The 26,413-nt window shown below is 37.2% G+C and overlaps 1 protein-coding gene across 2 annotated transcripts; it reads right to left on the reverse strand.

Moving 5' to 3' along the window:
- Window positions 1–251: 251 nt before the first annotated feature.
- LOC114479326 (AFG3-like protein 2) lies at window positions 252–26,069 on the reverse strand. 2 transcript variants are annotated; one of them, XM_028472969.1, is made up of 13 exons: window positions 25,856–26,069; window positions 16,456–16,555; window positions 16,291–16,359; window positions 14,522–14,664; window positions 14,302–14,451; window positions 14,146–14,220; window positions 4,239–4,360; window positions 2,259–2,532; window positions 2,044–2,181; window positions 1,082–1,235; window positions 764–871; window positions 567–691; window positions 252–466 (listed from the first exon to the last, which is right to left on the reverse strand). In XM_028472969.1, exons 1-13 carry the CDS (start codon window positions 25,937–25,939, stop codon window positions 428–430), a joined length of 1,581 nt encoding a protein of 526 aa, XP_028328770.1. In that variant the 5' UTR covers window positions 25,940–26,069; the 3' UTR covers window positions 252–427. The 2 variants fall into 2 exon arrangements, with proteins under 2 accessions (XP_028328770.1, XP_028328769.1); XM_028472968.1 differs by having other exon boundaries at window positions 253–466; window positions 4,239–4,363.
- Between the last annotated feature and the right edge of the window lie 344 nt (window positions 26,070–26,413).

Consider the following 26,413-nt stretch of genomic DNA (forward strand, 5'->3'; position numbering starts at 1 on the left):
AGCTAGATATTTGTATCTAGGTAGGTAGACAGAATGTCGCTGGTAGGTGCTTCATCTCGCTCGGTCGGTCGCTCTCTATATGTATCTCAAGGTAGGTCAGCCTCTGTCGACTCGGTCGGTGCTATATCGCTCGGTCGGGTCGCTCGCTCTCTTGTCTATCGGTCGGTCGCCCGCTCGGTCGCCGCGCTCTCTGTCGGTCGGTCGGTCGCTAGACCGAGGTATGATAACATTCAGATAGAGATAGATAGTTAGATATCGGCAAAGGGGACCACAGTGCGTCTTTGGGAAAAGAAATCCCTGCATGTACAGAGTCCTCAGCATTAGCACATCATTAGCGTTAGTATTAGCATACTCACCTCCAATGACTCTCTCAATGGCTGCTCAAAATGTTTCTGATTAATAGCGTGTGAAAGGTGGCGAGCGGCGATCAGAGCGGCCTCGTTACAAACGTTAGCGATATCAGCACCTGTTTGGAGAAAGAAAGAGAAGACATGAACTACTGTGTGTCATAACGTCCATATTCCTCAGACGACCAAAGAAGAAGAGCAGCTCTGGTGTGCACAGACCTGAAATCCAGGAGAGAGAGCAGCCATCTTCTTGGCCAGAGCGTCTTTGTCCAAGGTCGCCTCAACCTTAAGAGGACGTAGATGGACTTTAAAGATGGACGCCCTCCCTTTGATGTCAGGTGGGCCTGAGGGGAGACATATTAGGACCATCTGAGTTTATCTTCATCACAAACATGGACCTCAGTGATCTCACCTACCAATAAATATCTGTCTGTCAAAGCGTCCAGGTCTCATCAGGGCCGGGTCCAGGACGTCCGGTCTGTTGGTTCCTGCCAGGACCACCACGTTGGTGGCCGTGTTGAACCCTGAGGGACACAGATGGACAAAGATGGTTAGAGATGAACACAGATGGACAGAGATGGACAGAGATGGACACAGATGGACACAGATGGACACAGATGGACACAGATGGACAGAGATGGACAGAGATGGACAGAGATGGACACAGATGGACGCAGATGATGGAGAAGAGTCTTAGTTGTGAACCAAAGTGAGAGTGTGGAGTCCTGACCTACCATCCATCTCCACCAGCAGCTGGTTCAGCGTGTTCTCCTGCTCACTCTGTCCTCCAAAGTTACCACGGCCTCGCTTTCGTCCCACTGCATCGATCTCATCAATGAAGAGGATGCAGGGGGCGTTCTTTCTCGCCATCACAAACAAATCTCTCACCTACACAAAAACATCAACGTGCATCAACTTTGATTGACACGTCATCTTTTTTCAGACATGATACATCACTGAAGGGCAGTGTCACATGACGCTCACTCTATAGGTAGTGAGCAGAGTCAGCTAATGCCGACAGCTTAACATCTGTTGACTTGTTGCTAATGCCATCATCATTCCATTCATCTATCTGTTCTCATTGTTCTTTTTACTGGTTTCATTATGTTTGTTCACCCTCTTCAATAACCATGTTAGTGGTCAAACATCTTCCACTGTGCAGAGAAAGGTCTACCAGCATTAGTGTTTGTTTGTTAGTAGCTAACTCACAACCATAGACAGCAGCACTCCCAGGTTTGCAGGAAACCAGAGGGACTAAACCAAGTCATGTAATATGGGGTGATTGGTGGGCTGGTGTTGGGAAAAACCATTTGTACAAAAACATTACCGGTACCTCCTTGACGGAGGAAATGACTCCAAAAACACACATGACAAAAAACCTACAAAATGAGGGAATTACATCTACAAAATGACAACAAAAACACAAAAAATGACAGCAAAAGATACAAAATAACATAAAATGCACAAAAAATTCACAAAATACACAGAAATAACTCCAAAAACACAAAATGAAAATAAAAGAAAAATGTATGAAATGACTAAAAATACACAAAACCACAATAAATAAAAAACATACAAAATGAGAAAAATGCATGTATAAAATGAAAACAAAAATAAGAGCTAAATATACAAAATTACAACAAAAATAGACGATATGACAGAAGAATACACACAATGAATAACTACAGTTACTTACTCGGGCGGGGCCGACGCCCACAAACATCTCCAGGAATTCGGATCCATTGACGGTAATGAAGGGAACGTTGGCCTCTCCCGCCGTGGCTTTGGCCAGAAGAGTTTTCCCAGTTCCTGGTGGACCGGTCAGAATGGCTCCCTGTGCAGAGAAGAAGACAAAAACACAAGGTGACCACAGAGGGAGGAGCCTAAAGTGAAGGCCACACCCAGCCTCACCTTGGGGATCTTCGCCCCGAGGTCCTGGTACTGTTTGGGATTCTTCAGGAAGTTCACAAACTCCATGATCTCCAGCTTGGCCTCCTCACAGCCCGCCACGTCTTTGAACTTCACATCAATCTCGTCTTTCAGGATCTTGGCCGTCGTCTCGCTGACACTGAACAGACCCCCCATGCCCTTCCCGGGTCGCCCCAACCCCGCCGGCCCCCGCCGCAGCATGAAGAGCATGAGGCCGATGATGAGCACAGTGGGGAGCATGCTGAGGAGGAAGGTGCTGAGGGAGAAAGAAGGAGATGTTTAGGCCAAATAGACTCCAATAGTATAGAACTACTATAAAAACACACAAAATGATGTAAAAATACACAAACTTACAATGAAAACACTAAATTGACTATAAAAGACACAAAATAGCACCAAGAAAACACAAAAATCAACAACACTAGACTGACTCAGAAAACGTAGCAACAAAAAACACAAAATTAAAATAAAAATACTAAAAATGACTCCAAACAATATATCTTACAGCGTAAAAACAAAAAAAACCTCCAAAAACACACAAATTGACATTAAATACAAAAACTATAAATACTGTTAAAAAAACCCACTTAACGCTCCAAAAACAAAATGACAATAAAAATGCACAAATTGACTCCAATACCACAGGACTAAAATAAAAACACACAAAATCATGTAAAAATACACAAACTGACAATAAAAACACTAAACTCACTCCAAAAACACTCAAATGGCAACAAAAAACACAACATAAAAATATAAAATTGACAACAAAAATGCACCAAATGACTCCAATAACAGCATCAAAATAAAAACACAAAATTACACAGAATACACAAACTGTTAATAAAAATACACAAAAAGACTCCAAAAACTTTAAAAAACCCACAAGTCTGAAGTCAATCAAGGTACTGGTTGGTCGACCAAAGACCAAAAAAAAAAAAAAAAGAGACAAATATTTTGTTTTGGTGTTTTGTGGTGTCGATTTGCTTTTAAACACAGATGAACTTATTCAAACTTTGACCAGAACCAGACAAAGCAAAAGTGAAACCTACAGGTCTGACAGACAGGTATTTATATCAGAGCCGGACCTGAAACCCACAATTAAAACCTATTTTTTCCTCATACAAATGACATATTTACATTTGTTTTAGTGCTAAGCCTGCTTTTATTAATAAACTGATAATGTCAACATTACAATCACACGTCAAACACAGGTGTGCAGTGTGCACCGCTACGCCAGAGACGGCAGTGGATCTATTTACATAATCCACGTATCAAAAATAAGGATAATCTATGTTCTTGTGCAGAAAAAATGATTGATTTAACAGTGGATGCTTGTGCTTCAGGCCTGTCTTAATTTGTTCCCTCTCTGATCTGATCTGAGGACAGCGCAACACTTTTTTCTTTTTCTTTTTTTGCAGTGCAGCACACATTCTCACACAGCTGTTGCTGGACATAGAATCATGTTTAGGAATTAAATACATTATATTGATATTTAATCCTTATCTCCTATATAAGTGCAATGCATTTTTTTTGCTGGTTGACCAATGAAAATCTTGGTCGACCACGACGGCATCGACCAATTAGTCGACTAAACAACCATAGTTGGCAGCCCTACTAAACTCACACCAAAAACACACAAAATGACAATAAAAAATAATCAAATTGACTCCAATACCACAGGACTAAAATAAAAACACACAAAATAATGTAAAAAAAATAGACAAAATGAGAATAAAAACACTAAACTCACTCCAACACACAAAATAGCATCAAGAAAACACAAAACTCAAATAAAAATGCACAAAATGACTCCAAAAAAACGTACACCATTAAAAACCCCCACTAAACTCACTCCAAAAACACACAAAATGGCAACAAAAAACAGACAAGACGACAACAAAAACAGAGAACGTGAGAATAAAAAGAGTGAGGAAGGAGCTGTGAGTAGCTGCTGCTCACCTGTCGCTCTCTGAGGAATAAACCACAGGCAGCTTGTTCTCCCCCTCAATGCCCAGCTCATACTGAGACGTCTCCAGGTTCCTCTCAAACGTGTCCACGCTGCCAATGTTGAACCACACATACTGCTGTGACACACACACACACACACACACACACACACACACATTAATAAACCCTAAAGATAAACACTCAGGACTTCTTATTTTGTCCATTAAAGACTAGAACCACATGAGACCCTTGGTTTGATTTAGTGCGGCTTTCAAAAGTAATCGCACAAATCAAAGAGCAAAAATACAAAAAACGACTCAAAATACACATAAAAATACAGAAAAACACAAAAAAGAAAAATAAAGAAATACCAAAATGACAAAAAAGTATAATAAAGTACTCCAAACCCCCAAAATTACAACAAAAATGCACAAAAATGCACAAAATGACTCAAAAATACACAAAATGACAACACAAAAAATGAGAACAGAAATTCACAAAACGAGAGATTGAAAGACAGTGACAACAAAAATATACAAAATGACTCCAAAAATATAAAATGACAACAAAAACAGACAAAATGACAACAGAAATACAAAGAAATGAGAGAAAAGTACCGTATTTTCAGTAGGGGTGTCATGATCTGATATCGGTCCGATATCAGCCTGAAAACTAATATCAGATCCAAATTTACACATTTTTTTTTTCCCCAATTCATTTTGTATTTATTAATTCAATTGTAGAATACTGTAGATATTATGTTGAAGGTTAACATGTATGTAACCAATAGGTTAAAAATAAATAGGACAGTTTTTCTCATCCCTACTGTTGTTGACTATTGTTCTCTGTTTGAGTGACGTCACATGATCAAACCTTTTCCAACATTCCACACTACAAAATACGTCATTATTATTTTTTTATTAAAGAAGAAAAAAAAGATAATAAAAGTATGTATGATTCATGCTGATATCAGATCAATATTGGTACGCAAGGCTGCAATATAAAAAGTTGTATCGGGACATCCCTAACTTTCAGGGCTATTGAACTCACAGCTGTATTGGCCACGTTCCAATAATTAAGCAATAAAATCCACACAAAAGCTGCTCCGTGACATAGGCTGCACCCTATTGGCTGATGAGGGTGACCTTCAGATGACGTGGTGTGTGTGTGTGTGTGTGTGTATTCATAGCACTTATCTGAAATCCAATGGGGAAATAAGTAGGTGATCCAAAACTATTGACCTTAAGTGTAACATAAATACCCATAAGATCAGTGTTATAACGACACCTATGGCCCTTATAACAAACTAAACCGTTTGAAAATCGGTGGAATATTGAGCAAGTTATTGTTATTTAAAAAGTACATACGCCACTACTACACAATGTTATGGGTGAGCGAGCTGACCCAGACAAGATGGCCGCCAGCGCGGACGAGACATCTGGCCTTTATATACAGAGGGGCAAAAAAGTATTTAGTCAGCCACCAAATGTGCAAGTTCTCCCTCTTAAAAAGATGAGAGGCCTGTAATTTTCATCATAGGTAAACCTCAACTATGAGAGACAAAATGAGAAAAAAAATCAGAAAATCACATTGTATGATTTTTAATGAATGAATTGGTAAATCCCTCTGTAAATTAAGTATTTAATTACCTACAAACTCTCACAGTTCTGTAACTTCTTCTTTAAGAGGCTCCTCTGTCCTCCACTCGTTACCTGTATTAATGGAACCTGTTTGAACTGGTTATCAGTATAAAACACACCTGTCCACAACCTCAAACAGTCACACTCCAAACTCCACTATGGCCAAGACCAAAGAGCTGTCAAAGGACACCAGAAACTAAAGAAGACTGAATCTGCAATAGGTAAGCAGCTTGGTGTGAAGAAATCAACTGTGGGAACAATTATTATCAATCAATCAATCAATCAATCTTTTATTTGTATAGCGCCAAATCATAACCAATGGTATCTCAAGGCACTTTACAGTAGAGCAGTCTTAAGGACGGACTCTTCATTTTATGGATACACACATATGCATATATACGTATATACACATACATATGTATCCCACACCCAACATGAATTCATCATGGCGGCAAGGAAAACCTTCTGTTAAGCAGCAGGAACCTTGTGTGGATCCCATTCCTATGATGAACAGCCATCCACGTTATGCTGTGTTGGGTGTGTGCAGAGGAGAGGGTGGAGACAGAGCCGCTGAGTCTCTGTAACTCCACACTAAGGATCCCACGGACCTGCAAGACAAAAGCCAGAAGGAGTACAGGAGCAAACACACAAGGGAAGAAGCAGATATAGAGGGAGTGTTTGAGAGAGGAATGGGACCCTCTCCGGTCCCTCTCTAACCTAAATGACCTCTCTCTTAACGCCCTCTCCAACCTCTCTCCAACCGAGCATGCCAGACCCCCCCCCTCGGTAGTCTATGCCTATTGCATCTTAACTATGAGCTATGAGCTGATTCCTAACTAAAAGCTTTATCAAAGAGGAATGTTTTGAGCCTAACCTTAAAGGTAGAGAGGGTGTCTGCCCCCCGAACCGTGGTTGGTAGATGGTTCCAGTGAAGTGGGGCCTGATAACTGAAAGCTCTTCCTCCTATACTACTTTTAGAGATGAATGGAACAACGAGTAGTCCAGCATTTTGAGAGCGTAGTGTTCTGGGGGGATTGTATGGCACTACAATCTCCTTGAGATAGACTGGTGCCTGTCCATTTAGGGCTTTATAAGTGAGAAGAAGAATCTTGAATTCTATTCTAGATTTTATAGGAAGCCAATGCAGAGAGGCTAATACAGGAGTAATGTGATCTCTTCTCCTTTTTAGTTTGTCAGTACACGTGCTGCAGCATTTTGAACCAGCTGAAGTGTCTTAAGCGACTTGCTCGGGCAGCCTGCTAAAAGAGAATTACAATAATCCAGTCTAGAGGTAACAAAAGCATGGACTAGTTTTTCGGCGTCGCCCTGAGACAGGATAGATCTGATTTTAGCAATGTTACGGAGATGAAAGAAGGCAGTTCTTGAAGTTTGTTTTATGTGAGAGTTGAAGGATAAGTCCTGATCAAATAGAACCCCAAGGTTTCTAACAGTTGTGCTTCGTGCCAGAGTAATGCCATCTAGGGCAGTTAGGCTAGCATAGGTTTCTCTAAGGTGTCGCGGGCCCAGTACAATGACCTCAGTCTTGTCTGAGTTGAGAAGAAGAAAATTTTGGTCCATCCAGGCCCTAATGTCCTTTAGACAGGCCTCAAGTTTAGATAGCTGATTTGTCTCACCTGGCTTCATTGATACATACAGTTGGGTATCATCAGCATAGCAGTGGAAGTTAACAGAGTATTTTCTCATAACATTACCAAGGGGGATCATATAGATACAGAAGAGGATTGGACCTAGCACAGAGCCATGAGGAACCCCGTAGCTTACTTTAGTGTACACAGAAGACTTATTATTCACGTGTACAAACTGGTACCTATCAGATAGGTAGGACTTAAACCAGTTTAGGGCAGTCCCTGTGATTCCAAGTAATTTCTCTAATCTCTCTAGTAGAATATAGTGATCTATAGTGTCAAAAGCTGCACTAAGATCTAATAAAACCAGCACTGAGAGTCGTCCTTCATCTGAAGCCCAGAGTAGATCATTAGTTACTTTAACTAAAGCAGTCTCTGTGCTGTGTTGAGCTCTAAAGCCTGACTGGAAGTCCTCGAACAGGTTGTTGTTTTGAAGAAATTCACAGAGCTGAGCCGCCACAACTTTCTCAAGAATCTTTGAAATAAAAGGAAGATTAGATATAGGCCTGTAGTTTGCTAAAGTGCTGGAATCAAGAGTAGGTTTTTTGAGAAGGGGTTTGATTACAGCTATTTTAAAGGACTGTGGCACGTAGCCTATTGATAGGGATATATTTATTGTCTCCAACAAAGATGGGCAGACTAGGGGAATAACTTCTTTAAACAGCTTAGTTGGGATCGGATCTGAAAGGCAGGTCGATGGTTTGGAGGATGAAATAATAGAGTTAAGTTCCTGAAGTCCTATATGTGTGAAACAGTTTAGGTTAGGCCTATTTACATTTAATGGTACAGCAGGCCCAGGTGAAGGCAGGGAGTGGCTAATTTTATCTCTAATCTTGTGAATTTTATCGTTAAAAAATGTCATAAAGTCCTCGCAGCTGAGGGCTAGAGGAATCATGGGCTCAATAGAGCTCTGACTTTGTGTTAGCCTGGCTACAGTGCTGAAAAGGTACCTCGGATTATTTTTATTTTCTTCAATTAGTGAGGAGTAGTATGTAGATCGACTATGTCGTAAGGCTGTCATGTATTTACTATGGCTTTCTTGCCAGAGTATTCATGACTCCTCTGTTTTATTGGAGCGCCACATTCTCTCTAATTTACGGGTTGTTTGTTTGAGTGTGTGAGTTTCAGAGCTAAACCACGGAGCTTTCCTCTGACGTTTAATAGTTTTTTCCCTCAATGGGGCAATTGAGTCCAAGGTGGATTTTAGTAGACTAGCAGAGCTATCGACAAGCAGATCCAGTTGAGAGGGGTTATAATTAATATCATAGTTATTTATTGGATGGTGCACTGAGTTTAAGGCAGCAGGAATGGCCTCTTTAAATTTAGCCACAGCACTGTTGGACAGATTTCTACTCGTAACTATTTTATTGCACAGTGCGAGATCCTCTAGGATAATGTTAAAAGATATTAAAAAGTGATCTGATAGCAGAGGATTTTCAGGGTAGACTTTTAGTTCATTAATATCAAGGCCATATGTTAGAACAAGATCAAGAGTATGATTTAAACGATGAGTAGCTTCATTAATAGTTTGAAAAAAGCCAACTGAGTCTATTAGGGACATAAAGGCTGAGCTCAGGCTATCACTATCTTTGTCCACATGGATATTAAAATCTCCTACTATCAGTATTTTATCAGAACTGAGGACTAAGTTTGATATAAACTCAGAGAATTCTGATAGAAATTCAGAATAAGGGCCTGGAGGACGGTAAATTATCGCAAATAAGACTGGCTGGCAGGTTTTTGATTCGATATGAGATAAGTTTAGAACCAGGCTTTCAAAGGAAGTGTAATTGGCCTTTGGTTTAGGATAGATTAGGAGAGAGGAATGATAAATAGCTGCTACACCACCTCCACGGCCTATGTCTCGTGGCATATGAGTATTTAAATGACTGGGAGGAGTGCCTTCATTTAAACTAACATATTCATCTTGATACAGCCATGTTTCAGTTAAACAGAATAAATCAAAGTTATTTTCTGAGATAAGGTCAGTTACGTAGAGATTTGGATCTCAGTGATCTAATATTAATAGAGCACATCTAATGCTTTTATGTTTTGGTGTTTTCTAGATTTGAGATTTAATTTTTTCAGATTTTTATAATTGATAGCTCTTTTATTTGATTTTATGTTAAAATCATTGTGAAATATGGGTCGGGGGAGACACCGTCTTCATAAAATAATATTCATCACCATCACAACAGTTGTCATGGCGATGAACACAGCTATCATAATAGCAATGGGAGGGAAAACTGTCCTAAGGCAAGTGCAGAGGGGCGTGGAGGACTCCGCCTCTGTAACATGGTCTCATTCATGAGATGTCATAAATGTGCCATGTTTTCTGATAGTAGGGATGCTCCCTCCAAAGTAGGATGGATTCCATCTCTTCCTATCAGGTTCGGTTTCCCCAGAAGGATCTCCAATTATCAATGAAGCCCACCTCGTTTTCTGGACACCACCTCGATAGCCAGCGGTTAAATGATGACATGCGGCTATACATGTCATCACTGGTCAGATTTGGTAAAGGACCAGAGAAAATTACGGAGTCCGACGTTGTTTTAGCATAAGCACAAACTGATTCAATGTTCACTTTGGTTGCTTCCGACTGACGACGTCGGGAGTCATTAGTGCCGACATGGAGGACTATCCTATCAAACTTACGATTACTCTTTGCCAGCAACTTTAGATTTGATTCTATGTCGCCCGCTCTGGCCCCTGGGATGCACCTCACGATGCCCGCTGACTTCGCTAGCTTCACGTTTCTCACTATGGAGTCGCCAATTATCAGAGTTTGTTCCCCGGTGAGTGTGTTGTCCTCACGGAGGGGGGAGAACCTGTTTGAGACGTGAACATGGTGGTGTCCCGAGCGGCTTTTTGACCTTCGACTATGCTTACCACGGACAGTAACCCACTCATTGCTGGCCGGGGGGGAGGCTAAGCTAGAGCTAGCACGGTCCGCACCGGCTAGGTCCTGCTTGCTAGCTTCGGTTTTGGTATCAGGGGTGCGGAACCGCTTCTCCAGATTGTTATTAGAAAATGGAAGACATACAAGACACTGATAATCTCCCTCCATCTGGGGCTCCACGCAAGATCTCACCCCATGGGGTCAAAACGATCACAAGAACGATGAGAAAAAATCCCAGAACCACACCATCAACTAACCGAGCCATACGGGTCATCTCTGCGTGTCGGGAGGAAGTTACGTCTGTGTGATTGATGGGGGGAGGAGTCAAAATAATAATTTTGCCATCAAAAGCCTTGTCTTAGTGTTGTTGGGTTTTTTTTTAGAAATAAACCAATCTTCAGATGTTATAGTTTTCAATAAAGAAAAATAAATGCTTCAAAGTCACTAACAGATTTTTCTCAGCTTTTTTCTCTGAAACTGGTGATTTGTGTAAAACTTGCTCTATTCAACTGCTGATGAAGGAAGAACTAAACAAGCTACAAACAAAACAAAAAAAATTGATGAAAGTAGAGACTTAAAGGTGCAGTCTGCAACTCTTATAAAAGTAACTTTTTGTCATATTTGCTAAAGCTGTCACTATGTAAGGACAGCTTTACATCAAACTAGTAGTTTGTGTGAAAAAAACAGACTCATTGAGCCCCGCCCCCTGCTGCTCCTGCAGCCTTTGGCAGATTGCCAGAATGCATCGCGACCGAGCAAAAAGAACCAATCAGAGCCAGGATTGTGTTTGATGGACTGTCTGACAGCTGTTGCTCACAGGCCCCGCCCCTTTCCTGGGATGGAGCGCCGTCTTTTTTACAAAGTATGGTCTGGAGGAGTAGAAGATGGAATTGGTGACTTTTCTGCTTGAAAGGTAATTACTGCTGCTTGATTTACATTATGCTTGATTTGTAATTGTTACACTAGAACTCTGTAGTGTATGTGTTGTTTGTGTGTGTGTGCAACAGCCTCTGTGTGGGCTGCTGTAAGTGACACTGTATTGTTGCTGCTGCTGCTGCGTGTGCACATTGAGAGAGAAGCGCTGCAGTAATATGCTTTTAACAGAGCATGTTATATTACTGTGATGTTGCTGTCGGACTAACGTTAGCTTGTTAGCTCCTCTGAGGGAGGGACTTTGGAAAGTTTGGAATGCAGGGCAAGAGAGCAGCGGGGAGGGAGGGGGAGAGAGGGATCTGAGAGTTGCGGACTGCACCTTTAATATTTCAGATTGTCATAGTACAAAATATTCTGTGGGTCTTTAAAAATCAGTCAAAATTCTCTAAAACAGCTGGCACTGAGGGGGGTAGACATTCTGAAAATGCCTAGCACTGAATGAGTTTAAAAAAATGAACAAAATTACAACAAAAACAAACAAAAATACAAAGAATGAGAGAAAAATAAACAGCGACAACAAAAATGCACAAAATGACTCTAAAATACAGAATACGAGAGAGAAAATAAAGAAAAATACATAAAAACAGAGAAAAATCTGCAAAATGAAAACAAACAGGTAGAGGATGGGGAGCCACACAGACCCTCTGTTCTTTCCTGTGTTAATGCTGACGGAACATGGCTTCAGGTTAAATGTCTGAAGGGGAACGGGACTGTGGAACATTTGGGAACCAGTGTTTTATATGATTTGAACCAGGATGTGGACATCTGTATCGTTCTGACTAATCATCATCTACCAGGGCGAGGGTTGGGCATCGTTTGGATTTTAACGATTCTGATTCCGATTCCAATTCTCAATTTCGATTCCTGTTCTGGGCGATTCTCGGTTCCGATTCTTTGAGTTGTGCAGGTCAACAGGTCACAGATTTCACAGGATATTTTTTTAGTTTCAAAAAGCCTTTACACAGGTTATTTTTATTAATTCACTTAGTTGATATAGTTTAATTTGGTTGCTGTAATGCAGGGGTGTCCAATTCCGGTCCTCGAGGGCCACTATCCAGCATGTTTTAGATGTTTCCCTCTTCCAACACACCTGATTCAAATGATCAACTCCTCAACCAGCTCTGCAGAAGCCTGATTACGATCCTAATCATTTGAATCAGGTGTGTTGGAAGAGGGAAACATCTAAAACATGCTGGATAGTGGCCCTCGAGGACCGGAATTGGACACCCCTGCTGTAATGTAACTAGAATATTCAATTAACTGTAACTGTAAAAGTGAAACTTGCTGAAATAAAACTACAAACAAGTTGTCATCAGTCTAAAAAACATAGAGCTACAGGTAGATGTGAAACTAAATAAAACAAACACTGGAACAGTCATGTGACAAATTAATCAATAGTTCTTGTTGAGAATTATTATTATTATTCTGGATACAGTGGAAACAGAAACTATAAAAAATAATTATATTGTGAACCTGTTTATATTGTAGGGAACATATTATATACATAAATGTAATTGGAGTCTAAAGACACAAAAAACACCACTTTAAAAAGATAATAGACTAATATAAAACCTCTTTACAGTTATTTGACTCATTCTGTGCTAGTGCAACTCTGCGGCGATGACGCGCTGGTGACGACATAATCAAAGATGGCGGCGGCCCGGACTACAGCTGACATTATGTAATAAAAGCCTTAAAAGACATGGATATAATGAAAAGAGTGGATGGACAGAGGCATAAACATGCAGACTTTCACACGGACACACACGGACTTATTAAACACACACGGACTTATTAAACACACACAGACCTCAGTAAACATGGTAAACTGAACAGGCTTCACCGGTCGGCTGGCACTAGGACCCAGAAGCAGAGTAAGTGCGTCCCCTATCCAGCCTTCACAGGCTGTAATATCATCAGTTTATCATTTTACCAGTTGTTAGAGCTACTGTCTTTACCAGGGAGATAATATTTATTACTGGTGATTGTTTTCTGGAGTTTTACTAAGATTTTTACCGGTGATTAGTGCCTATCCAACACACGTGCGCGCACGCACGCATGCACGAACGCATCTTATACAAACTCTGCATAAACAACCAGAACAAGCCACAGAAACAAACTAGTGCAGGCATTTAGGAATCAAAAAAAAGAATCAAAATGCAAACATCTGCCATGGAAATTCTATAAAAAATGTCAATTATAATTTAACACAAAACTAGGGAACCATATTACAGTTCTATGTACTGTTCTACACATATATGTAGTTAATTATTAAAATATGTTTCATATCAATCTTTCCCACATTTTACCATTTGAAAATATATATAAATCCAGGGCTATACTGACACAAAAAAGGCTCAGATGTCCACATTATAAATATTAAAACCTATATTTTCATTGATTATGAATCCTAACAATGAAACCAATAGATATGAAATAAATGAGATGATAGATATTTGTTTTTAGTGTATTTTACAGCTGATTTAGGACCTGTTAGCATGAGAGATGCTAACAGAAAGATAACACAAGAGGAAGGTTAACTTTTATTAGGTTATTTATTTCAGACTCAGTAATTGTGATTAATTGTAATTGAACTTTAGTAATTGAGAACGTAATTGTAATTGACTTTCTGAGGATAAAAATAATTGTAATTTAATCCCACAACCCTGTTATCTACTAAATCAAATGACTCTACTACTTGTATGTTAGCTAAGTGCAGCTCTATCCACTGTCTGTCTTTCAGGATTAGTTGAGCCAGCTTCTTGGAACAGGGCCCAGATAATAAGAGAGTGAACACTCACCCCGTCCACTGGGGTCTTCCCAGGAGAAAACACCACCTTGACGTAGCGCTTGTTCACCACCTCTAACCGTTCCACCTGATGGATGGATGGATGAGAGACGTTGAACAAATGGAGAAGCTTTGGGACAATGTTGGAGGTTAAAAAAGGTTTATTTACCACTCCTTGGGAAAGGTAATTATTGACAAAGTCTTTCCATGTGACCTCTCGTCCTCCGTCCCTGAAGAAGTAATAAGTCACTGCGGTCCAGAACGCCATGCCACTCAGGAAGTAGAGTCGGAACTCTTTGTCATCCCAGGGAACGTCGCCCTGAAAGTGATACGAATTGAGCCTGAATCAGCTCCACAACCTGAAAGAGCATCGGGACGCACACACCCACCTTCTGCAGTCGACTGTACCAGTTGGACTCTTCTTTACGACCTCCTCGTTTCCCTCCCCCTCCTCCTCCTCCTCCTCCTCCTCCTCCTCCTCCTCCTCCTCCTCCTCCTCCTGAAGCTTTCTGCGTGTTGGTCACTTTAGGTTCTGACAACACAAATAATTGAGTCAAATCATGTTCATCAGTGTCTTCGAACTGTTCTTTTTATCAGACCACATGTGGCCCTCAGCCTAGTGTTGTGTATTAAACGTAGGGATCAGATATTGATAACGGTCTGACATCAGCCAGAAAACGTATATCAGATTTTATAGGACTGCATCTAAAATCTCCAATATATATGACATTAATTCAATTGTAGAATACTGTAGATATTATGTTGAAGGTTAAAATGTATGTAACCAATTAGTTAATAATAAATAGGTCAGTTTTTCTCATCCCTATTGTTGCTGACTATTGTTCTCTGTATGAGTGACATCACATGATCAAACCTTTTATAACATTCTACACAACAAAATAAGTCATAAAAGTTTGTATGATTTGTGCTGATGTCACATCGGATTGATATTGGTATCAGCCAATACTCAAGGCTGCAATATCGGGATCATATCGGAAGTGCAAAAGTTGTATCGAGGCATCCCTAAGTAAATGCACAAGTTCATTCATAAAAGACAAAATTATAGAAAAAATACACAAAATTAATCCAAACACACACAAAAAAGATGAAAATACACAGACAATAAAAACGGACAAAATAACCCAAAAAACTCACAAGAAACATTAAAAAAAATACACAAATTGACAATAAAAACTTACAATATAACGAAAAAAAACACAAAATCACAGAAGAAAATGCACAATTGATGATGAAAATGCACAAAATTACTCCAAAAACACACTAAATAAGATCAAATACACAGTGAGAGTAAAAACACAAAATAACCCCAAAAAGAAACAAAACAACATGAAAGACACAAAAAAATGTACAAGAAAAACACACAAAATAGGATCAAATACACAGTGACAATAAAAATGTACAAAATAATAAGACATATTGTCTCTAAAAACACAAAATAGTCACAGAAAACAAAAAAACTGACACAAAATGCCCCCAATAACACAACCCTAAAATAAAAATACTAAAAAGTACATTTTTTTACAGAAGAAAAAACAAAATGACAAAAATACACAAAATAAAATCAAATACACAGTGACAGTAGAAACGTACAAAATAACCCCAGAAAAAATGTGCAAAATAATGAACAAAATCAACAATTGAAAATAAAAATGCACAAATTGAATCCAAAAACATAATACAATTTTTTTTAAAACACTAACATTACTCAAAAACAGAAAATGGCCACAGAAAACACAAAACCTGACAATAAAAATGCACAAATGTACCCCAAAAATGCACAATACGATGAAAAACACACTAAACTCACAACAAAAAAAACACTAACTGGCAACAAAAACAAATGCACAAAACAACAAAAACACTAAAATGACTCCAAAAAACAAAAATATGCAAAATGACTCCAAAAACACACAAACTGACAATAAAAATGCACAAATTGACACCAATAACACAGAAACCTAAAATAAAAACACACAAAAATAAATCCTAGATTAGAGAAAAATACAACACGACAACACACACACTTGTTGTTGCTCTGATTGGTCTTTATTCTAATGCTGACGTGAATGTTGTTGGTCATGTGACCCTCAGTTTGTGGCCCCTGTGAGTTTATATGAGAGATTTAAAGTGTGGTCACCTTTAGCAGACGACTCTGCTTCAGTGTTTTCAGGAGTTTTCTTACTGTCTGGGTAATATTTCTCAAAACCTGAAGCACAAAAACACATCATTACACAACATGAACATAACAGTATGACAGAGGTTGGACACAGTCACATACACACACCCACACACACGCCCCTACCTTTGGGGGGCTTGGAGCAGAGGGTCCTGTAGGCTCCCAGCAGGTCTTTTAGCAGAGTCTGCTCTCTCTCCACCTGGTCCACAGCGGTCCAAGAGCCCACCTGTGTTACACAGGACATTAGGACATTAGGACATGGTCATTAGCAGGTGTTTTACATACGGCAAATTTAGTTTTCACTAGTAATGATTACATTTCAACATGTCAACATGTATTAATGACATGTTGAAATGTTAATTGTAGATATCTAGAAAACAATTTTTATATGTTAGAAATATATTTTTACATGTAGCAACTACATTTTGACGAGTCAAAAATTAATTACTTTTACACATGTTTGAATAACAATTATAGATATCTAATATTCAATTTTCACATTTAAAAAAACAATTGTATCTAGAATATTTGCATTTCCTCAAGAAAATGCAAGTGAGGATGCAGGTGCTGGCCCGTGTCGCACTGCATTAGCTTAGCATTCGTATGAGCTAGCATTAACTAGAATTAGCATGAGCTAGCATCAACATTAAAATTAGCCTAAAGTTAGCATTAACCTAGCAATAGCATTAGCCTAACATTAACACTAACCTAGCATCAGCGTTAACAAAAACATTAGCCTAATATTAGCATTAACCTAACATTAGCCAAGCATTAGCAGTAACCTAGCAATAACATAAGCCTAGCATTAACATTAATCTAGCAATGGCATTAATTTAACATTAACAGTAACCTAGCAATATGATTAACCAAACAATAGGATTAGCCTAGCATTAACATGAATCTAGCAATGGCATTAACCTAACATTAGCCTAGCAGTAGCAGTAACCGAGCAATAGGATTAGCCTAGCATTAACATGAATCTAGCAATGGCATTAACCTAACATTAGCCTAGCATTAACATGAATCTAGCAATGGCATTAACCTAACATTAACATTAGTCTAGCATTAGCATTAAAATAAGCCTAGTGTTAACTAGAGGTGTTGAAAAAAAAATGTGATTTGGCGATATATCGCGATATTGCGTCGCGCGACTCTCTGATGGATTCAAAATGCATCCATATCTATTTTTTTTATTTTAGCCTTTATTTAACCAGGAAAGTCTTTTCCACTCTCGTAACCACACAAAGAAATGATGAAACCTGAGCATGTTGACCAGCTTGTGTTTTTTCAATAAAATCTAAAAAAAAGAACTAACTTTCTGCATTTATTTGTTGTTCTAGACATACTGTACCTCAGTTAAGTTGTATTAAAGTCAAAGTTGGTTTAAAAGCCACAGGCAGATTGTGTGTTATTTTTATTTTAAGTTGGTGGCACATGGCATGTTTAAGCCAATGTTTTGAGTGTAAAATATGATAATAAAATATATTTCTTACATAATGTTCTCATGAAGGTGTACACATTTACAGATTAGTTGTTTAAGTCATATATAATAATATACAATATCACCTTATACTTTATCAGCATATATTGTATCGGGTTACAAATCATATCACCAGATCCCAGGCAATACACACCCCAGTGTTAACATTAACGGTAACCTAGCATTAGCATTTGTCAGTGTTTTCGCCAGCGCTCGAGCGTAGGGGCCCCTGATTTTGTAATTTTGCTCCCCTTAAGGAGCAATGGCGGCGCAACTGTGCGCAGAGGCTCAAACATAGTGTGTTCTGGAAGGGCCCGGCGGCGTAGGCACCGCCCCACTCCCAACTCGTCGCTTACTGGGGCCGTGGCCCGTGGACATGGTTACCTCGCTGAGCGGAGATTGGTGCCCCCCCCACGGACTGTCCTCAGTGCGCCCCGACACGACAGATGGCTGCACATTTGTCTCACCATTTACAGTCCCTGGCATTAATAATTCATTGTGTTCTTTCATCTATCCACCTTTATTTAAAGCTGATATTGTAGGTTTTATATGTTTTTAAAGCTGCTGTTGATTGTGCACAACATAATGTTTAGTTTCTTGTGTGATTCATGCATTAAGTTTTGTTTAAAAGTCTTTATTTTATTAGATCAGATTGAATTAGCTGAACGAGCTGATATTTTAGTTATTTTTATATATATTTATTTCTGTTGTGATATGATTACTATTGGATTTGGTGATTTGATATAAATAAAGATAATAGTGTATGAAATAGACACAAAGTGAGGAAAAGAAAAAAGGTGCATAAACAAATTGTGATAATCGTTAATATCGTTATAATCATTGATTAATAGAATTGTAGCACCCTGATGAAAACCAATCAAACTGTGGCACACCCCTAAAAGTAAGGCAATAACAAAGATTTAAAAAACAACTTTAGCTTTACTTCAATAATTATGGCCCCACAAGAGTTATACGTTTCAAAGTTTTCCACGCTAACAGCGAGCGCCACGCCCGCTATGCTGTGAAAAATTCCTGGTGAGAATCCTGATAGAATTAACCTAATATTAGCATTAACCTAGCATCAGCCTAGCATTGGCAGTAGCCTAGCAATAACATTAACCTAGCATTAGCCCAACAATAGCATTAACCTTGATCTAGCATTAACATTAGTCTAGCATTAATACTAACCTAGCATTAGCACTAACATTAGCCTAGCAACAGCATGAACCTAGCATTAACCTAACAATAACATTAGCCTAGCAATAGCATTAATCTAGCATTAGCTTAGCATTAACCTTATGCCCTGTTTACATGACAACGTTTTGACAAAGTCCTGCTTCCACACAATAACGTTTTCAAAACAACAACATCTGTTTACCTGAGACCACTGGAAGCATAATAAACTATGTAGTTTACCTGTCTGGCCAATAGATGGAGGTATGACTTAACAATGAACCAAAATAAGCAAACACAAGTAAGAGTGTTCATGTGAGTCACTCTTTCAATTTAAACTGAATTCCTCCAATAAAGTGTTGATTTACTTCACCATCACTTTTTAATGCATGCACCAGATTCTGACCAATCACAGAGCTGCATTCCTACTGACAGAGAATTGGCCGAACTTAATTTTTATCTTTTAACATCGACTCTGATTGGATGCTGTGAGGTGAAGATGATGTGTTTCAATAAGTGAGAGATGACATCACATATGTTTGCTGTTGAGGTGAATGGATGACTGTCCTCTGTTACATAAATAAATGTTCTTATAAAATGCATAAATGACGAGTTTTTGATTCGTTGTGTAGCTGTGTGTGTCACATGTGTAGAGCAGCTCTCTGAGCTGTGTGTGTTACAGAATCAAACCTCCACGTAGCATCTATAGCTTAGCATGAAGCACAGAAAGTTTTGTTTTACTATTTACACTTACGGTATTTTCAAAAACTTCCACTTTTTAAAAATTTCCCTTTTCAAGCACCAAAACGCTTTTGCCGTGTAAATGCACCGCCAAAAGAAAACGCAACTAAACTTTTGCGTTTTTACTAGAAAACGTTCTCGTGTAAACAGTGCCTTAGTCTAGCATTAACACTAACCAAGCATCAGCATTTGCCTAACATTAGCACTAACCTAGCACTAGCATTTGCTTAGCTATAGCATTAACCTAGCATTAGTCTAATAAAAACATAAGCCTAGCAATAACATTAGCCTAGCATTAAAATTAGTCTAGCATTAGAATTAACCTAGTATTAGCATTTGCTTAGCTATAGCATTAACCTAGCATTAGTCTAATAATAACATAAGCCTAGCAATAACATTAGCCTAGCATTAAAATTAGTCTAGCATTAGAATTAACCAAGCATTAACATTCGGCAAACATTAGCATTAACCTAGCATGCCTCCTGCCTCCTCACTAACTAGTGAAAATGTATTTTCCCATTTCATAAATCAACATGTGGAACGTATCAATAATATGTCATTTTAACTAGTGGAAAGTCTCTTTTTTTTATATCTATAATTCAACTCTGACTAGTTATAAAATGAACTGTAAATATCTGAAATAGAGTTGTTACTTGTAATAATTATATTTCAGATATCTGAAATGATATTCTAACTGGTAACAATCATAAGCTGACAGATCAGTAATTACTAATATCTACAATTCCATTTATAATATCTGTAATGTAACAACAATTGGGACATTTAGACAAGTTGTAAATAATCAAGTTTCAGATATCTACAATAAGTTGTTTCACTAGTAACATAAGAATTAAATTGTAGATATCAATAATTACAATTGCAACTAGTCAAAATTACATTATGGATATGTGGACTTAAAATTACAACATGTCAAAATTGAATTATAGATGTTTATAATTACTGCTACTTATTTATGGAGGTAGATTTGTGTCTGTTATTCAATTTTATAAAAATCAATTTTAAAAAAAACTATTTTTAATCAAAAGAAGTTTACTTCAATCAAAAATAAAATATTTGAGAGTCAAATAAATGCATTTAAACATTTTTTTTCTTGAAGTCATCTTTTTTGTATTTGGGCCATATTATGGCTAGTACATTTATGTCTATTATTGAATCAAAAAACAAAACATTTTAATCAAAGGAAAAAACTTTCAAACAAAAATATTTTCAAAGAAGAAAATTATTGCAAAAAATATATATATTTTCAATCAAAGACAAAATTATTTGAGATCCAAATAATTGCATTTGAACGCTTTTTTGATTGAAAATGTTTTTTTGACTGATTTTTTCCCCCTTTATATTATATTTATTTCTTTATTCAATAATAGACACAAATGTAATACCCATAATATGGTACAACTTTTAAAAAGATGAATTCATTCAAAAAAAATATTTTCAATCAAAAAACAAAAAGTTCAAATGCAATTATTTGGGTCTCAAATATTTTTTTTTGATAGAACTTTTTAAATTGAAGTCATCTTTTTTGTATTTGAGCCATATTATGCTTAGCATATTTCTGTCTTTATTATTCAATCAAAAAATAAAACATTTCAATCAAATAAATATTTTCAAAGAAAAAAACAAATGCAACAAAAGAAGCCCAAAAATTACATTTGAACACTTTTTTTTCTTAAATTGAAAATATTTTTTTACTGAAATCTTTGTCCTTTCTATTATATAATTTTTTTTGACTGAATAATAAAAACACAGATGTACTACTGATAATATGGCAAAAAATACACACAGAAAATGACTTCATTCAACAACAAAATAAATTCAATCAAAGAAAAGAGTCTTTGAAACCCAATTCATTTCATTTGAACACTTATTTTCTTTGATTGAAAAATGTTTTTCACTGAATTTTTTTCCCCCTCTATATTATATTTATTTTTTGATTCAATAATAAAGACACAAATGTATCACCCATAAAATATGGAAGCCCAAAAGATTCATAGTTAAATAAATAAAAACAACATTTTGAAATAAATACCATTTTGATAAATATCAGACAAATATATAATATGTAATATTATGTACAGAAGCCCTAAAGGAAAATTCATACTTTTTTTCCTCCGTTTTCCCGCGATCACGACTTAATTTTCTCGAGATCTCAAGATAACGAGACCTTGTTTTCCCGTGATAACGGGATAATTATCTCGAGATAATGAAACAATAGTGTAGAATAATAAATCATTGCAGGAAACGTCATTCAGTGTAACAATGTCAGAGGAGGAGGAGCATAATAGATCACGTTATGAGATAACAATGAGCTACAACAACTCTTATTAGCTAAAATACCCTAATGTATATTTTTAATTATGTATATTATATTATTTTTATCTTTTTTTAATTTTCAATAACTTTTTCAAAAATACACTTACAAAATGAGAGTAAAAACACTGATGATTTTTATTTAAATATTACAAAATTTCTTAATATTTTTTCTTTCTTATACCTAAAACAGGTATTAGGGATCAACGTGTCTAAGGTTAAGCCCAGTATGAGCTTTTCCCACAGCCCTGTAATATATACAAACCCTTTTCAAAAAATGAGAATATCACGGAAAAGTTGTTTAACTTCCATAATTCCATTCAAAAAGTTAAACATTCATAGATTAGTTCTGTTCCTCACACGTCTTCCTCCAAACCCTTTGATCTTGATTCCTGAATGAAAGACTTTCATCAGAAAAGAGGACCATGGACCACTGACCAACAGTCCAGTCCTTCTTCTCCTCTTTTTTTTCTGCAAAAACTTAAAAGTAAATGGTGATTTCTTCACCGTATTCTATTTTTTAAATTCTGTTTTCGTGGGTTTCATGAGCTGGAAGCCCAAATTATGTACAAATAAACAAATAAACACTTGAAATCGTTTAAATTGTGGGCCCTGAATCTATAATCTTTCACTTTTTAAATGGAATTATGGAAATTAAACAACTTTTCCATGATATTCTAATTTTTTGGAAAGGGTCTGTATAAGATCACCCAATACAGATTATCTGTGGTTTCCAGGTTTCTCTTGGTTTTTTGTAGAAGCTATTGAACGATATAATGCAAAATTGAGTAAAAATCGACTTGTAAAATATAATTAAAAATCACCAGTGTTTTTTGTATTATTTCTTTCCGGTAGCATATATAAGAACACCCAATGAAGATTATCTGTTGTTTTCCTGTGTTTTTGTAGAATCTATTAAAATAAATATTGTAATATTTAAATAAAAATGAGTTTTTCCTCTCATTTTGTAAATGTATTTTTTAAAAATGTATTTAAAATTAAAAAAACAAATAATAATCAATATAAATGTAATCAAAAATATAAAGGCTATTTTAGCTAAATAAGAGTTGCCGTATGACCAAATGAAGACCTTCAATTTCCATAGTAACGTAAAGTTTGGTCACGTTGCTATGCATGATCACAGACATATTGAAGATTTAATATTTATTGTGTCGGTAGTTGCACTTTGTTGACGGTCCCTGTGCAACGTCTCAGCGTCAGCTGCTCATAGGAAACAATGTGATATTTCCTGCTGAAATGATCAATAATTGTATTGAAGATCAGCTTGTTGCAGCTTGTAGCTCATTGGCTATTTCATAACGGTTAGAATGAGACATTTGGATCTTTCTAACTTTACTGAAGTCCTGATGGTGATCTATTATGCTCCTCCTCCTCTGACATTGTTACACTGAATGACGTTTCCGGCAATGATTTATCATACTACACTAACGTTTCATTATCTCGAGATAATTATCCCGTTATCATGGGAAAACAAGGTCTCGTTATCTCGAGAAAATTAAGTCGTGATAACGGAGGAAAAAAAAGTATGAAAGCATGGCTCTTTAGGGCTTTTTATTATTTATCATTATTATTTTATTATAATTAAATATTTCATAATGATTATTTCAACAATGTCATATTTTTTCAAATAATGACTTTTTATTTATTTTCCAAGATTTTATAAAATAAAAAAACTTTTATTTCATAATGTCCTTTTCCACATTTTATTTTCATGATGATGTTTTTCAGCAGAAGTGACTTCGGTCTGTCAATCAAATTGCATAAGGCAGAACCTTAAATAAATGTGTGTTATGAGATGTGTGTGTTATGAGTTTGTCACACCACAGAAACATGTGTCATTGACCACTGAGACAAATTTGAAAGATGAAAAAAATTGCTAAATACATAAAATTAGGTCTGAAAATCATGGTAAAACAAGCACTTCTCTCTGTTCTGAAACGCTGGGGGCGTGTCAGTTAGAGGCCAGTCAGGACCCCTTAGCGTCAGTGTTAAACGCATGTGGTACCCCTTTGACGTTCATTTTCAACGCTGAGGGTCCGTGTTTCACCCAATCAATGAAAAACATGGTGGTGTTATAGTTTAAGTGGCGATCATTTTACCTGGCGACCGACTTCCGGTAGCGTGGCTAGTTGCTGCAGCAACGGCAGATGTGTTCAAAAAGAACCAGGTTGCTAAGCTGCCCTCATCAATGCCGGTTAGCTTTTATTTACGTTGAACTGTTTAAAGTGTTTTCAGCTCTGTGTGCGGACGCGTCACATGTATAACACCAGACTTCTCGGTGCAAAGTGGACTCACCACGACTGTTGTAAACAGGAAGTTACGTGTCTCGCACTTCTTTGATCCTATGTGTTTTTACAAAATGTACAGTCTGTATAATGTGATGAAACAATAAAACATTGAACACATATATGATCTGTGTCATACAAATAAACAAACACTTGAGTCGCTTCCACTGGGAATCGATCCTGCATCAATGAGAAAAAGTAAATCCTTACATCCGCCGCATTAACCGCTCGGCCAGTGATCAGCTGTCAGCACACGATTCTAATCTCTACTGGAGGTCGCAGGGAATTGCACTGTTTCCATGTTAACTTGTGACCGCGTTTACCTGAATGCACACACGGAGAAGATATCTCCATCATTATTTGTGTTCATAATCTACACTAAGAACATTTTTCAAACAATCTGTGGAGCCAAACTTCAGCGTGGTGCCTTCACAGTCCAGAACTATGACTTTGTTTCGGTTCAGATTAACTGGCGACCTACTTCTGAGCATAGACATTATATACGTATATAATTTCTATGCTTCCGACGGTCGCAACATACCACAGGTTACATCTGGGTCACAGGTATTGTATAGAAAATAATAACATGCAAGCCTGTTTATTGTCACTGTGGAGTGAATAACCTCTGACTAAACATGAATATGAGATGTGATGTCATTGTGCTTCGACTTGAATGTGTCGGCGGTAAAAATAAAAGTGCAAGTGAAATGACAGAAACACAATTGAGAAGATATGTGTTATTGTACGTTCCAGAACAATAAATACAATATTGTTTTCTTTCTATGGCCACCTGCACAACTCACTCAAATACTGCTAAATGTAATTTCATTATTTATTTTTTATATAGAAGATTTCTCTTTTTTATATATATATATATATATATATATATATATATATATATATTCTCTACGTTGATTTTTAATTGTCAGTATTTTGTTATTAATTGCAGTAAATGGGATCACACATAATGTTATTACATACTTAAGAACAATAAAACATATTTCATAATAATTTTACCTTATTTAACAATTTAATGGCCATATTATATATTTGTGTGTTATTTATCAAGATGGTATTTATTTCAAAATGCTGTTTTTATTTATTTATTTATGACTTTTTTGTGCTTCCATATTAAAATGTCCTACATTTTTAAAAGATGAGTGAAATCCAAAAATATATATATTTTCAATCAAAAAAAGCTCAAATATTTTTGTGTGCATTTAAACACTTTTAATTTTTGGTTGATTTTTTTATATAATAAAGACAAATCTAGCTCCATACTTATTAAATGTTAAAACTGTTTGATGCCATAATACGGGTCATTAGCAGGGGACAGGTTCCAGGGGTTTTATTTCTATTTATTGATCTCAAAGCAGAACCATCATCAGAACCCATTGGACCTCATACCTCCTATTTTAAATGAGACATTTTAATAGTGTGCGTAAATAAACAGAACCACACTGAACAGAGTTAGCATGTTAGCATTAGCACCTACCGTTCTGCTGGGAGCTCCAGAGGGCGACAGCAGGCGGAACAAGCTCCGACATCCCGCTGACAGCCGCAGGTAGCGGTGAGCCATTCTCCCTCCGGTGGTCTTTTAACACCGAACAACGACGATAAACAAAGACGTCTTTAAGTGCTACTGAAGATTACTGTGGCTGGTTTGTTACTAAACAGGGTCGCCATCTTTGTTCTTCTTCTTCTGAATTTCCAGCAGCCGAGACGCATCAGAGACGTATTACTGCCCTCTACAGGTCTTGTGTTTCCCCACATGTAATCCATATCTGTTCACTTTGCTATTCCTTCTTCTTCTAATGGTTTCCAGCAGGCTGTACACTAAAAGACCTTTGCTACTCCATTTCTGTGCCTTATGTTTAGCTATGCTCGCAATGAGCGCTGGACACTCATCATTCCTCTACTTCTTATCACCCTAAACTCCTAATTCCCAGGAATTTTTCTGCTGATTTTATGATTTAGATTTTTTCAGATTTCTTTTCAGTTTGAGCTGAATAGTTTATTACATCTACCATGAATAGAATGAAATGGTTCTTAT

The sequence above is a fragment of the Gouania willdenowi genome, chromosome 17 (genome assembly GCF_900634775.1).
Source record: "Gouania willdenowi chromosome 17, fGouWil2.1, whole genome shotgun sequence".
Classification (NCBI taxonomy): domain Eukaryota; kingdom Metazoa; phylum Chordata; class Actinopteri; order Blenniiformes; family Gobiesocidae; genus Gouania; species Gouania willdenowi.

Excerpts from the sequence above, each read along its gene's own strand:
- LOC114479326 (XM_028472968.1), bottom strand. The coding sequence starts at position 25,939 with ATGGCTCACCGCTACCTGCGGCTGTCAGCGGGATGTCGGAGCTTGTTC. Across the intron at positions 14,665-16,290 it reads AGCAGAGTCGTCTGCTAAAG|AACCTAAAGTGACCAACACG; the intron begins GTGACCACACTT and ends TTGTGTTGTCAG. Across the intron at positions 467-566 it reads CTCTCTCTCCTGGATTTCAG|GTGCTGATATCGCTAACGTT; the intron begins GTCTGTGCACAC and ends TTCTCCAAACAG.